This window comes from Heteronotia binoei, chromosome 15 (genome assembly GCF_032191835.1).
Source record: "Heteronotia binoei isolate CCM8104 ecotype False Entrance Well chromosome 15, APGP_CSIRO_Hbin_v1, whole genome shotgun sequence".
Classification (NCBI taxonomy): Eukaryota; Metazoa; Chordata; class Lepidosauria; order Squamata; family Gekkonidae; genus Heteronotia; species Heteronotia binoei.
In genome coordinates, this window is record NC_083237.1 from 9,050,695 (window position 1) to 9,071,177 (window position 20,483).

At 41.1% G+C, this 20,483-nt stretch overlaps 1 protein-coding gene across 1 annotated transcript; it reads left to right on the plus strand.

Moving 5' to 3' along the window:
• The first annotated feature begins 7,074 nt into the window (after positions 1 to 7,074).
• Positions 7,075 to 16,462, plus strand: LOC132584662 (vomeronasal type-2 receptor 26-like). The gene is made up of 4 exons (XM_060256562.1): positions 7,075 to 7,286; positions 8,618 to 8,909; positions 13,857 to 13,959; positions 15,558 to 16,462. The coding sequence occupies exons 1-4, from the start codon at positions 7,075 to 7,077 to the stop codon at positions 16,460 to 16,462; spliced, it is 1,512 nt and encodes a 503-aa protein (XP_060112545.1).
• The last annotated feature ends 4,021 nt before the right edge of the window (positions 16,463 to 20,483 follow it).

Below are 20,483 nucleotides of genomic sequence, written 5' to 3' on the forward strand. Positions count from 1 at the left end.
GCCAGTTCACACCCCATCAACTTGTATTTGTAGCTGGGATTCTTGGCCCCAATGTGCATTACTTTGCACTTGGCCACATTGAACCGCATCTGCCACGTTGACGCCCACTCACCCAGCCTCAACAGATCCCTTTGGAGTTCCTCACAATCCTCTCTGGTTCTCACCACCCTGAACAATTTAGTGTCATCCGCAAATTTGGCCACTTCACTGCTCACGCCCAACTCTAAATCATTTATGAACAAGTTAAAGAGGATGGGACCCAGTACCGAGCCCTGCAGCACCCCACTGCTTACCGTCCTCCACTGCGAAGACTGCCCATTTATACTCACTCTCTGCTTCCTATTACTCAGCCAGTTTTTGATCCACAAGAGGACCTGTCCTTTTACTCCATGACTCTCAAGCTTTCTAAGGAGCCTTTGATGAGGAACTTTATCAAAAGCTTTCTGGAAGTCAATCTTATGCAATTCTGTTTGCTCTACATGTTGGAATTGACTTGGTTTAAAGAACAGATTATGAGGAAATCTCTTACGGAATATAATGCTTGAAGGGGCATATCTGTTTTGAAGCAAACAACAGAAACCAACACAAAAGTCTTTCTCTGCCTCTGTCTCTCTCACACTCTTATCTGAAGTCTGGAGGCAGTGTGTGAGAGAGACAGCATGTCCCAGTAATTGGAGCTGAGACCGCCAGTAAAATACTGTTTAAATTTCTCCGTATTGCTTACCTGGTTATTTACCAGTGTATTAAATATAGGAATTACTGAAAAGTCTGGTTGCTGATTTTAGCTCAGATTTTTTTGTTTTGCAAGTCTTATATTCTGGGTATTTCCTTGCAATTTGTGTGGGTATCACTATTCCCTTCCTGTAGGTTTAAGCCAGAATGTAGCCTGCCTTCCTTGGTCAAGTGTGCAAGGTTACCCTAACCTTCTCTTAATCTAGAAGTATCAGCCTTCCTGCCTGCCATGCCCTCAAAACTGACTGAATGACCTCAGCCTTCTCTCAGCCTTCAGTCAGCTGCCCCTTTTCTATCTTCAAATGGGACCTTTTATCACTTTCTAGCTGGCCATCCCTGTGCCCTTTTGCCTTGTTCCTACCCTCAAGTAAACCCTTTTTCTCAAGGAGGCATTTACCTGAGAGGAGCCTTGTTCCCCTGTTCCTAATCCCAGGCAAACCTTTCTCTCTCTCTCTCTTTCAAGAAATCCTATAATCCAAAGAGTCAATACTGATGGGCCTTCCTTCTGACTCCTCCTCCCCTGCTGTGCCTGCCCCACTTGGTTTTCTTCTCAGCTCTGCCACTCTCCCAGAAGTAGGAAGCCTGGAGCTGTGTCCTGTATGCAAAGTAAATAGAGTACAAGAGATACAGCGGAAGTGTATGTATATCCACTGCTCTTAATCTGAACGGCACACATTCCTCCTATCAGTGATTGTCACCATGAATAGGAGAACTACCTAATAAGAAGTAGACATACAAGCTTCTGCCACTGTGGTGGAGAAGGAACATTCCAGGAAATAGACAAATGTAAGTGAAGCGTCCAGTTGGAGTTTACAACAGCAGGATTAAACTAAGATCTCAGAAACCTAGGTATGAATCCCTGCTCTGCTATAGAAACATGCTGGGTGATCTTCAGATAGTCATTCACTCTCAGGCTAAACTAGCTCACGGGGTCATTGTGAGGACAAAACAGAGAAGAATGATGTAAGCCACTTTGGGGAGAAAGGCTGGATACAAATGAATGAATTAATGCTTTACAAGTTTATAAAATGTGTAATTTCCATCCTAGGGAGCCTTGTAGTGCAGATTGGTAAACTGCAGTACTGCAGTTCAAGCTCTGCTCATGACCTTGAGTTCAATCTTGGCAAAAGTAGGGTTCAGGAAGCCAGCTCAGGGTTGACTCATCCTTCCATCCTTCCGAGGTTAGTGAAATGAGTACCCAGCTTGCTGAGGTAAAGTGTAGATGACTGGGGAAGGCAATGGCCATCCACTCCATAAAAAGTCTGCCAAGAAAACATTGTGATGTGATATCACCCCATGGGTCGGTAATAACTTGGTGCTTGTACAAGGGACTACCTTTACCTTTAAAAAAAAAATCATCCAAGATCTGATTAAGATCAGATGAATCAGACATCCAATTAACATCAGATCAGATATCAGATACAAATGGTATCACCTTGCTGAACTCCCTAACCCTCATAAATCATCAAAAGCAAGCAAAAGTAATCAAAAGTCTCCTCTGGTCTTCCATTTTTGGGTTAGTTTCATTTACTTTTACCAAACGCCCTCCACCTTCACTTCTGTGTCCGGTAGCGGAGACTCTCTCACCTAATGGCATGCAATGCGGTTGGGGGAAAGGGAGGGTAGAAAAGCTAGGGACCTTAAGTTCCCCCAAACCTCTCCCCAAGACCCCTTCTGCTAGCAATGCTCCTCCAAACGGGAGCTTTGCTGGGTCCTAGGACCCCCCATCCCACACGGTTCGATCCGTTCCTGCCCTGATGGCTTGAAATGCGACCGCCTCATCTCGCTGTAACCAGAAGTGCCGAGGTTTTACTCTTTAGCACCTGTGAGATTCACCAAGCCTTGCAAAGCAAGTTGAGATGCAGAATTCCTTGTCTCCCTTTCTCACAATACAAGTACTCGTAGGCATTCAATGAAATTGCTGAGCATTCAGGTTAAAATGGATAAAAGGAAGTAATTTTTCACCCAAAGAGTGATTAATATGTGGAATTCACTGCCACAGGTGGTGGCAGCTGCAAGCATAGCCTGCTTCAAGAGGAGATTGAATAAAAATATGGAGCAGAGTTCCATCAGTGGCTATTAGCCACAGTGTGTGTGTATTTTGGCCACTGTGAGATACAGAGTGTTGGACTAGGTGGGTCATTGGCCTGATCCAACATGGCTTCTCTTATGTTCTTACAAGGAAGCAAGAGAGAGGGAGAAGGAAGCAGACAAGGGCCAGTTGCTTGGAGGCCTGATAGGAGCCATTCGAGGGCCTGATTTGGCCCCCAGGCTGCATGTTGGACACCCCTGAATATATATATTCCTTCAAACTGGGAAGTGGGTGTCTCAAATGGTGTCTGTCATATTTTCTTCCACAAGAAGATAAACATCAAGTTGCTCTATTCGTAGTTGTGATGGATGGTTAAATGCAGATCCATATATACATCTGAAAACAATGACTGACAAGAGGTTCTCCCCCCCAAAAATTATGCTGTTCACTTGAGAGAGATCAGTTAGGAGCAGTGTTCCTTCTAAGGTGAGTTAGTGTGAGCTAGCTCCACTTTTTAGATTCCAGTTCACACATTTTTGCCTTAGCTCAGGAAAAATGGCCCCAGAGCAAACCAATTTATGCAGTAGCTCACAACTTGAATGCCAGTAGCCCACAATCACAAAGTAGAATATTTGCTCACAAGACTCCACAGCTCTGAGGGAATATTGGTTAGGAGTGTCAGTTAGAAAGGAGGGTAGGGAGAGTGGAAAGGAGAACGAAGGCTCTGGGAGGATACTGAAATACAGAAGTGGAACTGGCAGTCCTGACTTTCCTAGGTATGATCCTCATCAGCGGTTGAAGATGGAACACTAGAACCTATGTGTTTGTATTTGTCTCCATAGGCTCTAGCAATTTTGTGTTAAATAAGCTTTTGGGGGCTTTTTATTTAAAAAGTGACAGCAAAGTGATCTTTCTCAACATTTTGAAACACCTGGTGCATGGTGTGGCTTGAAACCTCACCCATTTCCCCGAATTTGGACACAGTCTCTTTGAAAGAAGAGATCATTCTAGAATGTAATAAAGGGTCTGTTGCTATGATTTATATTGTCTTGGGCTACTTGGGTCTTCTGTCCCTCATCAGCTTGATTGTGGCTTGCTATGCTAGAAAGTTCCCATACAGTTTTAACGAAGCTGAGTTCATCACCTTCAGCATACTGATCTTTTGTAGTGTTTGGTTGTTGCAACCTACCTGAGTACCAAAGGTAAGTGTGAAAGTCTTCTCTATCTTGGTTTCCAATATTGGGGTGCTGCTTGTATCTTTTCCCCTAAATGCTGCATTATTGTGATGAGGCCTGAGTTGAAGAATAGGGTAACGGTAAGAAGAAGAACAAATTAAAGTATTTAAGATTCCTTTTCAGAGACATTTTTTTTATTTAGAACAGAGATAATGGGCCTAGTGTAAGGATATTGCACAGAGATGATGGTTATCTCATGGTTGGAATGTCTAAAAATCCCTGAAATCTCAAACCATGTATGTCAGGTCATTCAAGCATTCCAGCATTCAATTCATTCAATTCATTTGCTTCAAGTATGCCCAACTAGGAAACATGTCAGAAATGACAATCAATGAAGAGGGTAGAATAAGAACATAAGAGAGGCCATGTTGGTGAGGCGGGAGTATCTAGATGTATGGAAAAGAAATGTATTAGGATGCAAGGATCAATGAAGATAGGCGTATCAAGACATGTCTGGATTTGCCTAGTTATTGGCTTATAATTGCTGAGCTAAGGAAAGTAAGTGAAAAAAACTGTGAAGCAAGAAGGGAGAAAGAGGAACTGAAAAGTTACCACAAGCAAGATCAGCAGCAGCTTGTGGTTAAGCACAGATGTTGTGGTAAGGGCTTCACACTAAAGGGAGCTAGTGGACGGTGATGCGAATCAAAACCCCTTGGTGTGACATGTATTAATTCTTTGTTTCAGCGTCTTTCTGCTCTACGCCAATGCAAATGTGTAATGCTATATAAAGTCTGCATGCCCTTATGCTCTTTGCTCAGACGTCCATCTCTGCTCTGAGTCCACACGTGTGTATCAAATAAAGTTTGGCTGTTTTCCTGATTCCGCCTCAAGCCTCCTTTGTTACGGTCACCCGCCTTAATTACTAGAGCGGGCTCTTCCTGCTACATTGGATCAGGCCGATGGCCCATCCCGTCCAACACTTTGTGTCACATAGTGGCCAAAAAAGAAAAACAAGCAAACAAGCAAACCCAAGTGCCATCAGGAGGTTCACAATTGGGGCATCTGAAAATTTAGAATCATAGAATCATAGAGTTGGAAGGGACCTCCAGGGTCATCTAGTCCAACCCCCTGCACAATGTAGGAAACTCACAAATACCTCCTCCTAAATTCACAGGCTCTTCATTGCTGTCAGATGGCCATATAACCTTTGTTTAAAAACCTCCAAGAAAGAAGAGCCTACCACTCCCGAGGAAGCCTGTTCCACCGAGGAACCTCTCTAACGGTCAGGAAGTTCTTCCTACTGTTCAGCCGGAACCTCTTTTGATTTAATTTCAACCCATTGGTTCTGGTCCTGCCTTCTGGGACCACAGAAAACAATTCCACACTATCCTCTATATGACAGACCTTCAAGCACCTAAAGATGGTGATCATATCACCTCTCAGCTGCCTCCTTTCCAGGCTAAATATGTTCAGCTCCTTCAACCTTTCTTCATAGGACATGGTCTCCAGACCCCACACCATCTTCATCACCCTTCTGTGGACCCAATCCAGCTTGTCTATAACCTTCTTAAAATGCGGTGCCCAAAACTGAACACAATACTCCAGGTGAGGGGTTATCAGAGTAGAGTAAAGCGATGCCATCATTTCACGTGATCTGGACTTCTGTTGATAAAGCCCAAAATTGCATTTGCCTTTTGAACCACCACATCACACTGTTGATTCATGTTCAGCGTATGGTTCACTAATTTGATTAGTCGTCAGTAACACACTGCCTTATTTCTCTGGTGAATTTATTGTATCTAATTAAGGCCACAGTATAGGATTTATATCAGGCTCTTTCATGATGACATATAGTTTTTGTTTTTAAAGGATTTGGCTTCTGAGATGTATTTAACAGACCAATCACCTGTCTGCAATAATAATAACAAAAAATGATGGTGAGTATTGTTTCTGCATGGCTATTTAATAATACTGGTGGTGGGTCCAAAAGCTTGGAGATGGGAGGTTATTTAACACTACTCACACAACAAAGTTACACACCCAGCTGCCAAGTGGTTAATCAAATTTTACTATCAATTTTAAATAGATAGAGGATGGATGGATAGATAGATAGATAGATAGATAGATAGATAGATAGATAGATAGATAGATAGATATGTAGGTAGGTAGATCGATGATAGACAGAGAGACAGACAGACAGAGAGACAGACAGAGAGACAGACAGATAGATAGATAGATAGATAGATAGATAGATAGATAGATAGATAGATGATAGATAGATAGATAGATAGATAGATAGATAGATAGATAGATAGATAGATAGATAGATAGATAGATATGTAGGTAGGTAGATCGATGATAGACAGACAGACAGACAGACAGATAGATAGATAGATAGATAGATAGATAGATAGATAGATAGATAGATAGATAGATAGACAGACAGATATGTAGGTAGGTAGATCGATGACAGACAGACAGACAGACAGACAGACAGATAGATAGATAGATAGATAGATAGATAGATAGATAGATAGATAGATAGATAGATAGATAGATAGATAGATAGATAGATAGATAGATAGATAGATAGATAAGGTAGAAAAGTGACTATAACATTTTTTTAAACGTTATCTTTATTGCTGAACAGCTGTGATAATGTGGAATGTTGATGAACACCTCCTACTTACTATTGTGCCAAGGACCACACGAGACTATAGTTTGAAAGGGAAAGAAAATCTTGCTTCCAAAGATGTCTCTCACAACATGAACTCTCCTCACATTATTATCTCCCCCTCATAATTATCTAAATTACTGTAATTTGGATCAGGTATAGTGTCTTCCACAATGTACAAAAACATCAATAAAAGTGGTTATAAAACTGCAGCTGTGGCATTGCAAGTTGGACGTAGGGTCAAAATATAGGCAGGGCCCCATCTCTTTGGTCTTTGTCAAGTTGAGACAATAAGCCATAGGTCAAAGTTACCAGAAAACTCAGCTAGCATTCAAGGCACATGTCTGCCACTGTGTTGATGCTAGGTAAAAGGCCAATGCATTTCCCTTTAAGAAATACAACAGTGCATGGAACTAGCACCCAAGGTAACTTGTGTTGTAGATAGGCACAGGAGAGTCAGAATGGTGAGGCTGGTGTTGGTATTGCTGCTTCTGTTGCCTCCCATGGCATGCCAGAGAATGCAGTGTCCTGAATCCGATCCCATTTTGATTCCACATGACAGGTACCAGGGAGGGGATCTTGTGATTGGTGGAATTACTTCACAGATCATTTACAGCCTTCACGAACCTTTCTTCAAGAAACATCCGTCGCACTATCTGGCTGAGCTGCCAATGTAAGATATTTTCCAGCTTCTGCATTGTATGAGCTTTGTCAGATTACAGACCCTAATTTATGTTTACAGATGTGCCAGACTCATCCAGAAAGTATGTGCTGGTTTTGTTCAGCCCAGCATTTCTTTACAATATCCTACTGACTCTTCTGCTCCACTTGCAGTGTATCTGAATGGTCAACTTCCATACAAGGAACTGTTTTTATTATTATTATTATTATTTCTGAAAGCTGAGGGATTTACAACCAAAAATAAACTTTTTTAATTGCATGAACTCTGTCCAAATCTCAGGAATGTAAATTAAGAAAGGTCTTCCAAAATGTGTGGAAATGAGCAAAAAGTTATCAAAGCTGAAATAAGATCTGCAGAAATCATGAATGGTCAATAAGTTAATAAATAAGTAAAACACTGATAAAGGTGACTGTTGATATGGACCAATCAATGGAGAATGGAGAGGACTGTGAAAATGCTATGGGACAGGTGGCATCTGATCTGAAGAACACTGATACTTGCATGTCAATAATTTGGAAACGAGAATGAAATATTTATTGTAGGTTATGTGGGCTGCTTGTAATGTCTATTGCAAATCTTGATCCACACTGTGGGTTTCTACATACTTTCCTAGATTCTAAAATGGTGAGTGACAAATGAATTTGTTTCTCACCACTTTAATTCTTTCTTCTCTCAAAATGCCATTCATTTCCCCCTTACCTTCTTTTCAGTGTTACCTTTTCAGCTGCCTCCAAATTATCATCATGTATTCCCCGGCATTTTGTTCCCCCTGTTTCCCCATAACATGGGTTCTCTTGACAATGATTCTTCATTCTGTTAAACATATATAATCCGGTATGATACTTTCAAAGCGATGACTATGACTTTTTTTGCACTGTGCTCCTATTTTTTTTTTTTTTTACATTTGTATATAAGTAGCATCAAGTTAAAAGTTATTCATAGCACCCCCAATAAGGAGTTTTCAAGGCAAGTGTGTAGTAGAAGTCGTTCAATATTGCCTTCCTTTGCAGAATCTTCTTCCTATCCAAGTACTGGCCCTGCTTAGCTTCAGAGATCTGATGAGCTTCGGCTATACCATGCTACCTTCCCTCCCATTCTTTCTTCTTACCCAGTGCTAAATCTTGTTTCTTCATGTATTTTTTTGACAGTGGTAAAAGGACATATTTTAAATCAATTTTTTTTAAGAAAGCATTTTAATATAAAGTATCAATAACAAATCCAAGTATATCTTTACACAAAGACAATGAAACCAGAGCCTGAATAGATAAGTGTAGTGGTAAAGCACAACACAAATATCTCAGAATATTTCACTGTGTTGACAGGATTGTGACCAAGTTCTACCAACACCTCCTGGCTTTGGTGTTTGCCATCAAAGAGATCAATGAGAATCCCAAAATCTTGCCCAACGTCACCCTTGGTTTTCACATTTATGACAGCTACAATGACTTTAAGATGACCTATCGCACCACTCTAGACCTGCTCTTTCATTTTCACAGATTTTTCCCCAACTATAAATGTGACATCCAGAAAAATACAATAGCTGTAATCGGTGGACTGGGCGCAGACGTCTCCTTTCGCATATCAGATATCTTAGGTCTTTACAGGATTCCACAGGTAGGATCGCACTCATCTCTAAACAATTGTAGTTTAGTTAAAACTAAGAATGACAAAAAAAACCCAAACAAACCCTGAACTTCCTCTTCCAGCAACTGAATGAAAGTATATTCTGATGCACAGCAGACCAAAAATAGAATTAGGATTAACTCAAGGGTAGAGAAATATGAAGCATGCGTAATATGTTATATTCTAGTTATTTATTTTAAAGTTGATTTTAAATCACTCTCCCCTATAAAATAGGGCTTAGGGCAGTACACATGGAATATCAATTTACAAAATTCAGAGTTATTAAAAATCAAATATGGATTTAAAATTTAAGATACTAACCTCTGACAGATGAATGGCAATAAAACTGCCAGGAATGTGCCTTTCCCTTTTTGGGGAGGCACACAGAGAGAAAATTATACTCCATTTTCTCAGTGAGACTCAAGTTGGATTGCATAGTGCAAGTCAAACACAATCAGCAGGTGTGCTCTGTGGTTTGGACTACAGAAATTGGATAACAAGCAAAGATCTAAAACAGAGCTGAAACAAAGCATAAGCATTCAGACATGACAATTTATGGACTAAGTCAGAGCATACTCACAGTGAAAGGCATTAGTATAAGGCCGTAGTCCCTATGCAACTTTCTAAAACATTACATTGCTTGTTGTTGTTGTTCAGTCGCACAGTCGAGTCTGACTCTTTGCGACCCCTTTACATTATAGTACAGTCCTATTACCTGTTTTGACAAGTGCGACCAATTTAATCAGCACTCCACCAATGCTCCCTGTAAGCAGAGTTACTATGAGCTAGCTCACAATTTTTTTTGCCTCCGGCTCATGCGTTTGTGTCTTAACTCAGGAAGGATGGCTGCAGAGGAAACTAATTTATGCAGTAGCCAAGTTGCTCACTCACAACTTTAATGACAGTAGCTGACAAGGCAGAATTTTGGCTCACAAGACTCCACAGCTTAGAGGGAGTATTACACTACCGTAAAATCAATCATCCTGTCATAACTTCTGTTGTCAAAATTTACCTTTCAGAAAATGGCACAGCTGGCATAGGGAAGTTACATCTACCAGTATTCACTGAATAAAAAGGCATATCTATAGAGGCACTCTTATAAATATTTTCCAAAATAATTTTATGCATATCCTTCTAGCTCACATACGGCTCATTCAGTTCAAAGGAAGGAAGTACAATGGAAATATCTTCTTTTTATCACATAGTCCCAAATGAAGACCAGCAGCATACAGGAATACTCCAGTTGCTTCTCCATTTTCGATGGACATGGGTTGGGCTCTTTGCTGTAGATGACAACAGTGGAGATCATTTTCTACAGAAGCTGGAACCACTGCTTCTCCTTAAAGGAATATGTTTGGCCTTCACAGAAAGAATCCCAAGCTACGGCCACTTTGACTCATTGGATAACACTAATGAGTTCACTGCAAAGATACATCTTTCTTTCTCAGACAGCAATGCCAGTGCATTTATTCTCTATGGAGAATCTATGACTTTTATAGGATTGCACTTCTTGATTCTCCTCGGAGATGCTGCATATAAAACTAACAAATCACTGAGGAAGGTGTGGATTATGACTGCCCAAGTTGATTTTGCATTAGTAGGTGGTCAAAGGGGCTGGGATTTCCAATTTTTCCATGGTGCTCTTTTCTTCACAATGCAGTCAAACAACCTCCCAGGATTCCAGAAATTTCTTCATAATACAAAACCTGACTTGAAACAGGGAGATGGTTTTCTCAAGGACTTCTGGGAGCAAGCATTTGACTGTTCCTTTCCGGTTTCCGAGGATCCATTGGAAGACAATGATGTGTGTGGAGGGGAGCAGAGCCTAGATAATCTTCCTGGGCCTGTTTTTGAAATACACATGACTGGTCATAGCTATAGCATTTATAACGCTGTCTATGCTGTGGCACATGCTTTGAATAATATGTATACATTTAAGTCTGATAACAGAACATTAATGGGTAGCAAAGAATTTCAAGTTCAGGATCTGCAACCTTGGCAGGTAATATTTCTACAACAGATGACTTTCTTTCTTTTTTTCTTTCTGGGAATACATGCATCTTTTCAACTCCAATATGTAGTGTTCCCCACATAATTCACTGACACAGACTTTTTGTTTGCAGATCAGAAACAAGTTAGCAAAAAGATACAGGGATGGGAGTTTGTGCAACCTATAGTTCTAACTAACATACAGATCTGAGAAGCAGAACTCTATCCCATGAGACTAAAACAACACACACACTTTTTTTTTGGGGGGGGGAGACTATTTTCCTGAACTATACACCATAAATACACTACATTTTGGATGTGCTATGTATGTGTGTGTCTATCTATCTATCTATCTATCTATCTATCTATCTATCTATCTATCTATCTATCTATCTATCTATCTATCTATCTATCTGTCTGTCTGTCTGTCTGTCTGTCTGTCTGTCTGTCTGTCTGTCTGTCTGTCTGTCTGTCTGTCTGTCTGTCTGTCTGTCTGTCTGTCTGTCTGACTGTCTAATCTATCTAATCTATCTAGTACATTTTGGATGTACTATTTGTGTGTGTATCTATCTATCTATCTATCTATCTATCTGTCTGTCTGTCTGTCTGTCTGTCTGTCTGTCTGTCTGTCTGTCTATCTGTCTGTCTGTCTGTCTGTCTGTCTGTCGGTTGGTCGGTCTGTCTGTCGGTCCGTCTGTCTATCCGTCCGTCTGTCTGTCTGTCTTGAAACCACAACCATGGAGAAAGCATTACAGTTACATTCTTCCACACTGATAAAGTAGTTTTATTTTCCTCTGGGTTTAGATTAACTCAAGCAAAAGTTCACATCTCCCCCCCCCCCACCCTTCATCTCTGCTTGAAGAACCCAATATTTTAAATTATTGGCATAATGTTCAGAAGTACATTCCATGATTTATATCAGTTCCAAGATCCTAGAATCTGGAGAAGTTTCAGTCCAGGTTTTAGTGGTGTGTCTTGATCAGCTGACTAGAGGAATGCCTATGAAAGACTCTGTGTTCCATCCTTCATTTCTCATGTTTATTAAGACCATCAGGATCTACTTAAATTATTACAGCTCCTTACAGTTACTATCCCATTTTTTCTTTTCTCTTTCAACTAGCTTCACCCATTTCTTCAGCAGGTTTCTTTTAACAACTCAGCTAGAGAAAGAGTGTGTTTTAATGTTAGGGAAATGAAAGTTGGATTTGATATTATGAACCTGGTCACATTTCCAAACAAGTCCTTTGCCAGAGTGAAAGTCGGAAGGCTGAACGCCAATGCTCCTGAGGGACAACAATTTATCATTCATGAGGACAGTATTGTGTGGCAGCCCAATTTTAACCAGGTGTGGTTTCCAGTTTACAATTCTGGACTGCAATCTCCATATGTGTAGTTTGGGGTCAGTAGTTTCCTTTGCAGCATCTACTTACTGCCATGGGTGATGTGGTTTGATTTTTAAAAAAACCCAAAACCGTGTCATGTTTCACTTAGGGCTTTCTTTGTAGCAGGAACTCCTTTGCATATTAGGCCACACACCCCTGATGTGGTCAATCCTTTGAGAACTTACAGGGAGTACAGGGTCTACTGTAAGCTCCAGAAGGATTGGCTGCATGGGGTGTGTGACCTAATATGCAAAAGAGTTCCTGTTACAAAAGAAGCCCTGAGCATAGAAATAAATAGTTATGTAACAGTAGAATATCCAAAATCTCTAATCTTTCTAGGTCCCAATAATATTCAAAAGGTAGGCATGATATTCTATTGTAGCAAAATCAAGCAGACAACAAGCGATACTTTTAAGAATAACCAATGAACCTCATTCCAAAATAAGATTTCACGTGTTACAGCTCACTTCAGCAAATGCATATGGATGAGCAAATCTTTTTTAGAGATGCTTATAACCAACTTATCATAAGGATGAGGGTAACAACCGAAGGAGTTGTAGCAGAGAAACATTTGTTGTCAGACTTCTGACAGCAATGCTGATTCTGTGAACTTATGCAGGTCATTAGAGGAATACAGGAAGGGTTACATCAGTGCTTGGTTCTTGTGGGCCATTCTTAAATGCCCAGGAAAATGTAAGTCAGGCAGCAATTTTTGCTCCAGGCCAGTTTAGCCAGCGATCCAGGAGGGTATTTGCCATCTTCTGAGTATGAAGCATGGGTCATGGGTGTTTGTTGAGGGGAGGTATTTCTGATTTTCATGCAATGTGCAGGGAGTTGGACTAGACAACCCTGGAGGTCTAGCTCTATCATTCTAAGTTGTGATGAAAGCAAGGGAGAACTTATAGAGAGTAGTAGATCTGCTGTACCGTATTAGATTTTTTTAAAGAAAAAGGGGAATATCTTGCACATTGAGAGACTCAACCCTACTCAGAGAACCTTCCACATACTTGGGGTTGAGTTTCTTCCAGAAGTTCAACATCTGCAAGACAGCCAGTGTGGGGAAATGGTCACAATGTCAGACTAGGATCAGGACAGCTCAGATTCAAATCCCCACTCTGCCTTGGAAACTCAGTGGGTGACTTTGAGTAGGTCACATGCTCTCAGCCTAACCTAGCTCACAGAGTTGTTGTGAGGATAACATGAAACTGAGAAGAGTGATGTAAGCCACTTTGGGGAGAAAACTGTGAAAGCAATGAAGTGAATTAAAAAATCTGATTTGTTCTTGCTTTACATTTACAGCTTCCTCTCTTGAACCAAAGGTTATCTCCATCGAGTCCAAATAGCTTCTTGCCCCAAGTGATTTACCAGCAATTTAGGTTGATTGAGGATGTATTTACAATCAGTGCAAAGCATAACCATTCATTCTGTTATGGGCTGTGGTTTCCTCCATTTTAGGCAAGACTGCAGAGTAAACTTAGACAGAACCAAGTTATTTTGTTACTGATGACTAAGAAAACTAGGTATCTTAACTGCTTCTATTGTGATCTTCTTTCATGCTTTTGCATAGGTTGTGCCTGTTTCTATGTGCAATGACTACTGCCAACCTGGTTATCAGAAGAAAAAGAAGGAAGGGGAGAAGTTTTGCTGCTACGATTGTGTTCCTTGTCCAGAAGGGAAGATTACAGAAGGGATAGGTAGGTGAGGCCTAGTGAAAACTCTACACAGGTTTACTCAGTGGGGCTTAAACCCAGCAGTGAGTGTTTAGATTTGCACTGGCACTACATTCTATTCCCAGTAATTCTGAAGATGGTTTATCAACAACTAATTTATCACAGCATGCACATAAACCAGAAGCCTCAATCATCCTCCCTAAAAGTCAGAGGGATTTCAGTGCAGAATCCAAAATAAAGGGAAGGAAATTACTTGAAGTACATTTCTTTTTGGTGTTGTTTGTGCAGGCATTCAACTGCAGCTATTTTTGTGGAAGAGATTCATTGCATTACCCCTGCATGCTTGTAGTGATAGACAGCCCCCAAATTTGGAAGTAGGCAGGGTGACTCAAGCTATTGAGTCTCCTGAGACATCAGAATATAATGCTATTTTTCTGAGCCCTGTTCTGAATGATGGAAAATCAAGGGGCAGTAGAGGATAGGTGTAGCGGGATGGTTTCGCTGAGGAATGTGTGGCCCTTGCAAGGATTATGAACTACCAATGTCATTGTCAGACGGTGGAACTTCAAAGTAAGCAGATTTCCATTGGGTACAATGTTAAGGCTTTATTTGATAATCCAAAGGTTCTGAACAAAGAAGCATTGGAACTGATGCTCTTGGAATGGAGCATAGATGTTTTAACTAAAAGTACATCAAAGGTTTTCTAAACAATTCTACATTTCCACACTAGAGTGATACATTTATCACCATCGCTTTCTCTTATCTCCCTGTGGTTCCCATTCTCACGGAACAGCCCTGCTGGCTTCCCTGAGGCCTCTTATCTTCAAAGGGTTGTTGCCTTTGTTAACATCAAGGACAGGAATTTACAGTAGGGTTAGTAACATCTTCATTTCTACTTTGAAATGCAAGGTCTCTGTTTTAAGGTTAGTAGGAAATGTTAAAAGATGGAGTCGGTTAGGTCAAGCTATATGTGCAGAATTTTTGACGCTTTTGACAAGTTGCAATTTAACAGTGAACAGAGTTTTCAAGGGAAGGGTCATTCAGAGGTAGTTTGACATTCCTTGGTCTCCGTAGAAACAATGTACAGTGTTTCCTTGGTTGCCTGTCAACTGGGTACTAGCCTTTCAACTGGATACTAGCCTGTCCCCACCTTGTTTAGTCTCTGATAGCCAACAAGACTGGGCTAGCCTAGGCCATATGGGGTTTTAATTTACAGAATGAAAATATCGCTGGAGCTTTTTCTGCATTGGCTTGTGATTACAAATAAATGAACATCCAGGCAAATGTGTATTTATTATTAATGGGATTCATACACTCCCCATCGCACCAAGGCAGCTTAAGGGGTTGATGAAAATAATCATGAAACAAGTATATAGAAATGCTTTGAGTACAGTAAATTATTGACATGAATTGAGTATGATGGTAATATGCTATAAAAGCCAGCAATGAGGAGATCACAAGTGCCATTATTCCTGTGTCCAAATTCAGCATTAAGAAAGACCTAACAGATTTTTGCAGCATCTTATATTATAATAACAATTAAGTTTTAGTGACCAAGTGGCTGATACTAATAAACTCTCCAACTCTCTTTCTCTCCCCAGATATGGTTGACTGTATCAGATGTTCAGAAGAACAATACCCAAGCAAGGACCAAGATGGGTGCATTCCTAAAGTTATAAGCTTCTTGTCCTTTGATGAACCTTTAGGGATCAGTTTAGCATCAGTTGCAATTTCATTTTCCCTGGTAACGGCCTTGATTCTAGGTACATTTATGAAGCACAAAAATACCCCAATAGTCAAAGCCAATAACCGGGATATCACATACACTCTCCTGATTTCCCTGCTGATCTGCTTCCTCAGTCCTTTGTTATTTCTTGGATTCCCTAAGAAGGTGACCTGCTTCTTCCGACAATCTGCTTTTGGCATTATCTTCTCCGTGGCTGTTTCTTGTGTGTTGGCCAAAACGATCACTGTGATTGTAGCTTTCATGGTAACCAAACCAGGATTCAGCATGAGGAAGTGGGTGGGGAAAAGACTGTCCGTCTCCATTATTCTTACTTGTTCCCTCATGCAATCAGGCATTTGTGTCGTGTGGCTGGGAACCTCTCCCCCTTTCCCACATTTTGACACACAGTCACTGACTACTGAGATAGTGGCAGAATGCAATGAAGGGTCAGTCTTCATGTTTTATATTGTCCTTGGGTACATGGGGCTTCTGTCGCTCATCAGTTTGACTGTGGCTTTCCTAGCCAGGAAGCTGCCAGACACTTTTAATGAAGCCAAATTTATTACCTTCAGCATGTTGGTCTTTTGCAGTGTTTGGTTGTCTTTTGTTCCAACTTACCTGAGCACCAAAGGGAAACCCATGGTAGTCGTGGAGATCTTCTCTATACTGTTCTCCAGTGCAGGGTTACTGGCCTGTATTTTTTTCCCCAAGTGCTATATTATTGTGTTGAAGCCTGAGCTGAACAAGAGAGAACAGCTAAAAAGGCAAAAGTGGTAAAAGACTATAGCTATCTGATTCCGTGCATTTCTTCTGAGGGATTCATAGACCTATTTTGAGTCTGACTCATACTGGATTTCAATTAGTTATTACTGATATATACATCCCATTTGTTCTGAATTCCAGGATTATGTAGTTCATGAAGCATTTCTGAATTTTAATAGCATATTTTGTGTTAGCCTTGTTCTGACTAGACGAACATATGACTTGTAGAGTCCATGGTGGCCCTTATATTGATCCCCAGCAAGTGTGGGAAAAGCAAAATACAAGAAAATTCTTATCCTCTCCATCTATGTTAGTTCTAAGGGCTATCAAATTTGAATGTTCAGGCATTCCATATTTGTTGCCCTCCTCTGGATATATTCCAGCTTGTCTATATCCTTTTTCATTGTGGTGCTCCAAACTGAACACATTACTCTTGGTGAGGTCTACTTGGAGCAGACTAAAGTGATGCCATCACTTCACATGATCTGGACTTCTGTTGATACAGCCCCAAATTGCATTTGCCTTTTTTGCTACCATATCATACTGCTTACTCATGTTCACTGTATGGTCCACTAAGACCCTGGGATCTTTTTCACACACACTCCTCAAGTTTGCATGACTTTAAGTTTAGTTCATTGCCTCTATAGAGCCTCTAGTTTTCACTTGAGATGGGGGAGGAGAGAACTGAAGCAGACCACCAAGGTTTATCCATGGGCCATGAAAGTGCTGAATAATAAATGAAGAAACATGAATTACAAAGTCATTGCATCTTAAGCAATTCTGTTTGCTCTACATGTTGGAATTGACTTGGTTTAAAGAACAGATTATGAGGAAATGTCTTAAGGAATATAATGCCTGAAGGGGCATATCTGTTATGAAGTAAACAACAGAAACCAACAAAAAAGTATTTCTCTGTCTGTGTCTCTCTCTCATCCTTAACTGAGGTCTGGAGGCAGTGTGTGAGAGAAAAAGCATGTCCTAGAAAATTGGAGCTGAGACCGCCAGTAAAATACTGTTTAAATTTCTCCTTATTGCTTTACTGGTTATTTTCCAGTGTATAAAATATTAGGAACACTGTGCATTACTAAAAAGTATGGTTGCTGCTTTCAGCTCAGATTTTTTTTTTTTTTGCAAATCTTATATTCTGGGTATTTCCTTGCAATTTGTGTGGGTATCACTATTCCCTTCCTGTAGGTTTAAGCCAGAATGTAGCCTGCCTTCCTGGGTCAAGTGTACAAGGTTACCCTACCCTTCTCTTCATCTAGGAGTATCAGCCTTTTTGCCTGCCATGCCCCCAAAACTGACCGAATGACCTCAGCCTTCTCTCAGCCTTCAGTCAGCTGCCCCTTTTCTATCTTCAAATGGGGCCTTTTATCACTTTCTAGCTGGCCACCCCTGTGCCCTATTGCCTTGTTCCTACCCTCATGTAAACCCTTCTTCTCAAGGAGGCATTTACCTGAGAGGAGCCTTGTTCCCTGTTCCTAATCCCAAGCAAACCTTTCTCTCTCACACACAAGAAATCCTATAATCAAAAGAGTCAATACTGATGGGCCTTACTTTTGACTCCTCCTCCCCTGCTGTGCCTGCCCCACTTGGTTTTCTTCTCAGCTCTGCCACTCTCCCAGAAGTAGGAAGCCTGGAGCTGTGTCCTGTATGCAAAGTAAATAGAGTACAGGAGATACAGCAGAAGTGTATGTATATCCACTGCTCTTAATCTGAATGGCACACATTCCTCCTATCAGTGATTGTCACCATGAATAGGAGAACTACCTAATAAGAAGTAGACATACAAGCTTCTGCTACCATGGTGGAGAAGGAACATTCCAGGAAATAGACAAATGTAAGTGAAGCATCTAGTTGGAGTTTACAACAGCAGGATTAAACTAAGGTCTCAGAAACCTAGGTATGAATCCCTGCTCTGCTATAGAAACATGCTGGGTGATCTTCAGATAGTCATTCACTCTCGGGCTAAACTAGCTCACGGGGTCATTGTGAGGACAAAACAGAGAAGAATGATATAAGCCACTTTGGGGAGAAAGGCTGGATACAAATGAATGAAATAATGCTTTACAAGTTTATAAAATGTGTAATTTCCATCCTAGGGAGCCTTGTAGTGCAGATTGGTAAACTGCAGTACTGCAGTTCAAGCTCTGCTCATGACCTTGAGTTCAATCTTGGCAAAAGTAGGGTTCAGGAAGCCAGCTCAGGGTTGACTCATCCTTCCATCCTTCTGAGGTTAGTGAAATGAGTACCCAGCTTGCTGAGGTAAAGTGTAGATGACTGGGGAAGGCAATGGCCATCCACTCCATAAAAAGTCTGCCAAGAAAACATTGTGATGTGATATCACCCCATGGGTCGGTAATAACTTGGTGCTTGTACAAGGGACTACCTTTACCTTTAAAAAAAAATCATCCAAGACCTGATTAAGATCAGATGAATCAGACATCCAATTAATATCAGATCAGATATCAGATACAAATGGTATCACCTTGCTGAACTCCCTAACCCTCATAAATCATCAAAAGCAAGCAAAAGTAATCAAAAGTCTCCTCTGGTCTTCCATTTTTGGGTTAGTTTCATTTACTTTTACCAAACGCCCTCCACCTTCACCTCTGTGTCCGGTAGCGGAGACTCTCTCACCTAATGGCATGCAATGCGGTTGGGGGAAAGGGAGGGTAGAAAAGCTAGGGACCTTAAGTTCCCCCAAACCTCTCCCCAAGACCCCTTCTGCTAGCAATGCTCCTTCAAACGGGAGCTTTGCTGGGTCCTAGGACCCCCCATCCCACACGGTTCGATCCGTTCCTGCCCTGATGGCTTGAAATGCGACCGCCTCATCTCGCTGTAACCAGAAGTGCCGAGGTTTTACTCTTTAGCACCTGTGAGATTCACCAAGCCTTGCAAAGCAAGTTGAGATGCAGAATTCCTTGTCTCCCTTTCTCACAATACAAGTACTCGTAGGCATTCAATGAAATTGCTGAGCATTCAGGTTAAAATGGATAAAAGGAAGTAATTTTTCACCCAAAGAGTGATTAATATGTGGAATTCACTGCCACAGGTGGTGGCAGCTGCAAGCATAGCCTGCTTCAAGAGGGGATTGAATAAAAATATGGAGCAGAGTTCCATCAGTGGCTATTAGTCACAGTGTGTGTGTATTTTGGCCACTGTGAGATACAGAGTGTTGGACTAGGTGGGTCATTGGCCTGATCCAACATGGCTTCTCTTATGTTCTTACAAGGAAGCAAGAGAGAGGGAGAAGGAAGCAGACAAGGGCCAGTTGCTTGGAGGCCTGATAGGAGCCATCCGAGGGCCTGATTTGGCCCCCAAGCTGCATGTTGGACACCCCTGAATATATATATTCCTTCAAACTGGGAAGTGGGTGTCTCAAATGGTGTCTGTCATATTTTCTTCCCCAAGAAGATAAACATCAAGTTGCTCTATTCGTAGTTGTGATGGATGGTTAAATGCAGATCCATATATCCATCTGAAAACAATGACTGACAAGAGGTTCTCCCCCCCCCAAAATTATGCTGTTCACTTGAGAGAGATCAGTTAGGAGCAGTGTTCCTTCTAAGGTGAGTTAGTGTGAGCTAGCTCCACTTTTTAGATTCCAGTTCACACATTTTTGCCTTAGCTCAGGAAAAATGGCCCCAGAGGAAACCAATTTATGCAGTAGCTCACAACTTGAATGCCAGTAGCCCACAATCACAAAGTAGAATATTTGCTCACAGGACTCCACAGCTCTGAGGGAATATTGCTTAGGAGTGTCAGTTAGAAAGGAGGGTAGGGAGAGTGGAAAGGAGAACGAATGCTCTGGGAGGATACTGAAATACAGAAGTGGAACTGGCAGTCCTGACTTTCCTAGGTATGATCCTCATCAGCGGTTGAAGATGGAACACTAGAACCTATGTGTTTGTATTTGTCTCCATAGACTCTAGCAATTTTGTGTTAAATAAGCTTTTGGGGGCTTTTTATTTAAAAAGTGACAGCAAAGTGATCTTTCTCAACATTTAGAAACACCTGGTGCATGGTGTGGCTT